The sequence below is a fragment of the Triticum urartu genome, chromosome 7A (genome assembly GCF_056163025.1).
Source record: "Triticum urartu cultivar PI428250 chromosome 7A, HENAU_Tu73, whole genome shotgun sequence".
NCBI classification, from domain to species: domain Eukaryota; kingdom Viridiplantae; phylum Streptophyta; class Magnoliopsida; order Poales; family Poaceae; genus Triticum; species Triticum urartu.
The window spans coordinates 723,825,494-723,831,905 of NC_141879.1; the positions used below are offsets into that span (position 1 = coordinate 723,825,494).

Genomic DNA, 6,412 nt, shown 5'->3' on the forward strand with positions numbered 1-6,412 from the left:
GCGCTATAACATCACAATGGCGTGCAATAGCACGCTATAGGTTTAGAAAGGGTCCGCCGCTAACAGGCTAAGTGCTATTTAAAACTATGATTTTATCACGCATGGTAAGGAGCTCTCTCTCTCTCTCACCTCCGGTGTGACTTCCAGGTTGCGGCCCAACCGATTCCTGAATCGAGGTGCAGGGGTAGAACTTTGTACAAGGATTCCTGAATCCAGGTGGCCTTGTAGGACTTTCAAATTAACAGGTACAGGTAGGACGCACCATTCTATCTACCTGTCGTTCAAAGTTTGCTACACACGATTCTTGTATCTATTGGTTTCCCAAGACGTTTCTTCGTCTCCACGTTGACGCATGCATTCTTAGTCTGGCCGCGGCTATAGCTACAAGCGTACGTACGTGGGATTGCTGACTCCATGTGCAATACGTACCTACCTACCGACCAGAAAAATCTTCTATAAATATAGCTATAGGCTCATGCACGGCGCAACCATCTAGCTCCCCATAGCCGCCTCCCGGGGCCTCGTAACCATGAAGCTCATGCCGACCGTCTTCTGCCTTCTCCTCGTCGTCCTTGCATTGGGTGGTAATGCACATCATTAACTCATTACTGCCTTGCTTTAGCTTTTAGATATTCCTTGCTAGCGCGATCTACAAGTATACATGTTAGTTCGACCACGTCATGTTCTTCATGCATGCACTAAGACATGATTGATCTACGTTACAGGGGCTCGTGTGGAGGCTCGAGGCACACCTTCGGCTGATCAGGGGTCAAAGAACCAATGGTCCAGCATGTTCGTCTTCGGCGATGGCTTCGTCGACAACGGCAACCTCCCAAAGACCGACACATGGCGTCAATGGAGCTATCCCTATGGCTCCTATCTCAACTCCCGTGGATCTACGACTCCTGTTCCAACTGGACGCCTTTCCAACTATTGGATTCAATCTGACTTCATCGGTACGTAGCTAGATATATACTGGTATGCTAGATAGAAAAAATATTTTTGAGCACGTACAACCTTATATCTAAGACCATCCAAAATAATCCATCATATCAAGGCTCTAGATCATTTAGTTCTGACCCTTACAATCTTATATGTGTTGTACTAAAAATAATCCTTCATATTTATTGATTTATTTCCCTTGCAGCAAGGATCTTGGGCCTCAATGAAGCCCCTCCATCGTACAGGCTCACGCCACATCTATCTTGCGACCCATCTGGCATGACCTTTGCTTTCGGCGGTGCTGGCGTCTACGAGGTGCCGGACAAGAAGGTGCCGACCCTTGCAACACAGGTTAATGCTTTCACGAGGCTACTTAATACTGGGGTCATCTCAAAACAACAGCTTCAGAGCTCCGTCGCTCTCGTCTCCATCTCCGGCAGTGACTACATGACTGGTGCCAACGTCGACAATGCCTTCTTGAGTAGCTTCGATGATGTGAGTAGTAGTTAGCAGACTCAAACTTGCAAACACTAACCAGTATGCAATTACTATATACCCAGCTTCTTACCAAGTAACATCTCTTGCATGCAGATTGATAGTTATATTGGGAACGTGACGACTGAGATTGCGAAGAACGTGGGGAAGCTACAGAGGCTAGGTGTGAGAAAGGTACTAGTGAACAACATGCATCCCATTGGCTGCACGCCTTTGCGGACTAGTGCGAACAACTACACGACATGCGACCTTCTGGCAAACTATGCCGCAACTGTGCACAACAACAATATAGAACACCTGATGGGGAACAAGAATAATGCCCACATGCTGGACCTCTACACTGCCTTCACTGACATCGTTAATCACGCCCCGGGTAAGTACTCGTACTTTATATGTCTGCACGCGCATGATGCAAATTAAGTCTGGTTTCACATGTATGCACTTTATTCAACGTCTGTTGGAACTGTGTGTATGCAGGTGAAGGGTCGGAGCAGTCAAACAATTTCAAGCGCAAGCTGACACCTTGCTGTGAGGCTTCCACCAAGCTGGGGTACTGTGGACAGGTTAGCCCTTCAGGGAAGCGCCTCTACAGCCTATGCAAGAATCCTGCCAAGAATTTCTACTGGGATGAGACTTACCCGACGACCGCTGGGTGGGAAGCTGTTACAGAGGCACTAGAAGAACCTTTGAGGGAGTTCCTAGATCGGGACTATGTTCCATGATTTCTTTGTAATTTAGGTTTGGATCGATCCGTTGCTTGTTGGTGCAATATCTTTTTGTTAGGTTAGCCTAGATAGTATTCATATTTAGGAAGAAACTTGTGAGTTTTTATAGCCTTGTATTCCATGAAATTTTGTCTAGTGAGCTTAATGTTTTAAGAAAGTTTGTCATACTATATATGTTGAATCTAGCATGGATCTATTTGAGGAGCACGGGGGAGTTGCAGCAAACGAGAAGGTGCTTGGATGATGGGTTCTATTTGAGTAAAGAGTAGATATATAGCTCTGCATGTGCGATCTTTGGTCTCAAAGACTGCGGCTTAGTCGATTGAGGTAACGCTCCACACCTAGTGGTAGCACGGGTATGATCGGTGCCAAGCCAGCTATGTTTGACGTTGCAAAGACGAGAAAGAGGCACACTGGCAACCGCACCCCATACGTTCGTTCAGCCTTCTCGGCTGTTCCATCAGGTTCTGCCTTCACCATGTACACCCCGGCTCGCCAAGGCCGTGTTTATGCCGTTGTTCCCATACCTGTAATTAAAAGTGCACGGGTCATGCCTGTGAGAACTTCCACTTAGCTCCCTGCCGCTGTTGGGGATGACCTTTGCATTAATCGGTATTTGTTTCAATTCAAATGGCAAAAACATGTCTGTAACAAGCTAGGCCATATGCCACATATTTTGTTAAGCATTTGATCGTGTAGCTGCAATGTGTAGATTTCAAGTATTGGAAGCAAGTTAAGGGGGGAGAGAGATGTCTTCGGGGAACAAGGAAATATTGATCAAGTCGGTGGCTCAAGCTAGTCCAACATGTTTTGAGCATATTCAGCACCTAGTAGATGGTGAAGAAAGTACAAAGGAAGATGGCCTAGTTGAATTGGCGCAAAATGATGCTGCCTAAGTCAAAGGGTGGTATCTGTTTACATCGTGTGCGTGCATTCAACCAAGAACTTCTAGCAAAACAAGTTTGGCGATTGCTTGATGCTCCGACGGGCTTATGTGCCTGATTGCGATAGGGAAAATAGTACCCCAGTGGGAATTTGTTGGATATAGTGTTTACCGGCAATGTGTCCGCTGTGTGGATAGCGGTAGAAAACGGGCTGGCGCTAGTCAAGGAAGGGATAATTTTACAGAGTTGATGACGGTATTTCCATGAAGACTTGGATCCTGTGAGGACCATCCTTCCGCCCCAGCGTGCTGAAGAGAGATTGCAGACTACACCGTGTTGCTTATTTTTTTGACGTGAATGGTGCATGGAAGTCTCACTATTTACAGGACCTCTTTTGACCCTTGGATGTGAGTCAAAATTTTAACATTCATGCCTCACACAGAAGACGCCAAGAATTTATTTACTACTAGGGAAAACCTTATGCACAGAGGATTATCAGTAGCGCTGGCTAAAACAAGGCGCTACTACTACCAAACAATAACGCGGGGAGAACAAGCCCGCTACTATTTATATAGTAGTAGTGCGGCCAAATAAAAAGCGCTACTACTATAACTGCCACACCGTTGGAGACAAGCTAGGTATAGTAGTAGTAGCGCCCGTCTACACACCGCGCTACTGCTAAGCAAATAGTAGTAGCGTGTTTTAAGGCGACAGCGCTGCAACTAAGAAAAGGAAAAGAAAAGAAAAAAGAAAAAGAAAATTAAAGAAAATGGAAAAAATGAAAGCAATAGCAGTAGCGCATGTTTATGAAAGCGCTGTAGCAACGTGTTTTCGCTACACGCGCTATATTTAACTTAGCAAAACTAGTAGCGCAGTCCACCAAACAGCACTATAGCTAAGTAGCTATAGCGCTGTTGCAGAAACTGCGTTGCCGTTATGTTTGACTTGCCCCTGCACGGGCGTCCCTCCTTCCCCCAATTCCTCATTCTTCTCGCGTCTCCTACCTCTCCCTCGCCGTCCCTGCTCCCTCGCCATCCTGCCTCCGTCACCGTCATCGGAGCCGCGCGTCGTCGCCGCCACCGGAGCCGCGCGCCCTCGACGCCCCCGGAGCCACCCTCGCCGTCGGAGCTGTTGTAGACGCCACTGAAGCCACCCTTGACGCCCTACCTGCCACTGTCTCCCCCGAGCACCTCCCTGCCACCGTCTCCTCCGAGCACCCTCTGTGTAAGCCCCCACCCTCCTCTCTAGGTTAATTTGCTAAGGTGAATTTAGTTATGAACCCTAGGTTTAAGCATGAACCCTAGGTTTTGGTATGAACCCTAGATAGCTAGGTTTTGGTATAAAACCTAGGTAGCTATTTTCATATATATAAAATTATCTAAGTATCAAATTAGGTCAGAAAATATTATTCTAGGAATTAGCTAGGTTAACTAGGTTAACTAGCTAGCTAGGTTACCTAAGTTAACTAGCTAGGTTAATTAGGTTAACTAGGTTTGCTAGGTTAGAGCAAAAATTTAACTAGGGCAGTAGGGTTTAGAGCAAAAATTTAGGTAGGGCAGTAGGGTTTAAATAGTGTTTTTGTTTTCATAGATGTTTTTCTTGAAAGAACAAACTGAAGAAAATGTTGCAGCAGTGCTGCTAGTAGTATATAGTCGTACTAGTAGATGTTAATTAGGTTAGGGCAGTAGTGGTACTAGTAGATGTTAATTAGATGTTTTTTAGTGAGGGTAGTAGGGTTTTACTAAGTTAATTAGGCTAGTAGCGCTACTGGTAGTAGTGGTACAATAGGTTAACTAGGTGAAGTTAAATGAATGACCTAAATGATTGAAATTAGTTAACTGGATTTTTTTATCTCATCATTATATAGCACTAAAGTTAACTAAGTTTTGTTCTGTTAGTAGTTAACTGAATTTTCTTCTACACTTAGGTTACTAGTGCTGCTAGTGGTAGTGGTACAGTGGGTTAATTAGGTGAAGTTAAATGAATGAAACTAGTAGTTAACTGTTTTTTTTTTCATTTCATTATAGAACACTAAAGTGAACTGAATTTTGTTCTATTAGTAGATAACTGAATTTTCTTCTACACTTAGTTTTTGAATTAGCTTGTGAAATTTCGACTTGTATCATAATTTTTGATTGTTCCATAATATTATTTTATCTGTTTTGGATGTTTTATATGCTATTTTATATTATTTTTGGGACTAACCTATTAACCCAGAGCACAGTGTCACTTTCTGTTTTTTTCCTTATTTTTGAGTTTCAAAGAAACGGAATACCAAACAAAGTCCAAACGGAATGAAACCTTTGTAATGATTTTTCATGGACCAGAAGACAACCAGGAGACTTGGAGATAAAGTGGAAGGAGCTACGAGGCAGCCACGAGGACGGAGGGCGCGCCCAGGGGATAGGATGCGCCCCCACCCTTGCGGGGCCCCCGTGACCCTCCTGGCCTAATTCTTTCGCCTATATATTCCCAAATATCCCCAAACCACCAGAGGCATCCACGAAAACACTTTTCCGCCACCGCAACGTTCTGTACCCATCAGATCCCATCTAGGGACCTTTTCTGGCTCCCTGCCGGAGGAGGATTCGAGCACGGAGGGCTTCTACATCAACTCTATTGCCCTTCCGATGAAGCGTGGGTAGTTTACCTCAGACCTATGGGTCCATAGCTAGTAGCTAGATGGCTTCTTCTCTCTCTTTGATTCTCAATACCATGTTCTCCTCGATGTTCTTGGATATCTATTCGATGTAATAATTTTTTGCGGTGTGTTTGCCGAGATCCGATGAATTGTGGATTTATGATCATCTTATCTATGAATATTATTTGAATATTCTCTGAATTCTTTTATGCATGATTTGATATCTTTGTAATTCTCTTTGAACTATCGGTTTGGTTTGGCTTTTTTGGGTTCAATCTTGCGGTGTCCTTTCCCAGTGACAGTAGGGGCAGCAAGGCACGTATCATATTTTTGCCATCGCGGATAAAAAGATGGGATTTTCATCATATTGCTTGAGTAAATTCCTCTTCATCATTCATCTTACTTAATGCATTACTCTGTTCTTAATGAACTTAATATTCTAGATGCTGGCAGGACTCGGTTGATATGTGGAGTAATAGTAGTAGATGCAGAGTCATTTCGGTCTACTTGACACGGATGTGATGCCTATGTTCATGATTATTGCCTTAGATATCGTCATAACTTTGTGCTTTTCTATCAATTGCTCGGCAGTAATCTGTTCACCCACCTTATTATTTGCTATCTTGAGAGAAGTCTCTAGTGAAACCTATGGCCCCCGGGTCTATTTTCCATCATATAAGTTTCTGTTTTCCATCATATTAGTTTCCGATCTACTATTTTACAAC

The 6,412-nt window shown here is 44.1% G+C and overlaps 1 protein-coding gene across 1 annotated transcript; it reads left to right on the forward strand.

Moving 5' to 3' along the window:
- Positions 1 to 529: 529 nt before the first annotated feature.
- LOC147962274 (GDSL esterase/lipase At3g09930-like) lies at positions 530 to 2,343 on the forward strand. Its single transcript, XM_087535674.1, has 5 exons — positions 530 to 584; positions 726 to 956; positions 1,148 to 1,437; positions 1,534 to 1,810; positions 1,915 to 2,343. Exons 1-5 carry the CDS (start codon positions 530 to 532, stop codon positions 2,157 to 2,159), a joined length of 1,098 nt encoding a protein of 365 aa, XP_087391800.1. The 3' UTR covers positions 2,160 to 2,343.
- The last annotated feature ends 4,069 nt before the right edge of the window (positions 2,344 to 6,412 follow it).

Excerpts from the sequence above, each read along its gene's own strand:
- LOC147962274 (XM_087535674.1), top strand. The coding sequence starts at position 530 with ATGAAGCTCATGCCGACCGTCTTCTGCCTTCTCCTCGTCGTCCTTGCA. Across the intron at positions 585-725 it reads CGTCGTCCTTGCATTGGGTG|GGGCTCGTGTGGAGGCTCGA; the intron begins GTAATGCACATC and ends TCTACGTTACAG. Across the intron at positions 1,438-1,533 it reads TCTTGAGTAGCTTCGATGAT|ATTGATAGTTATATTGGGAA; the intron begins GTGAGTAGTAGT and ends TCTTGCATGCAG.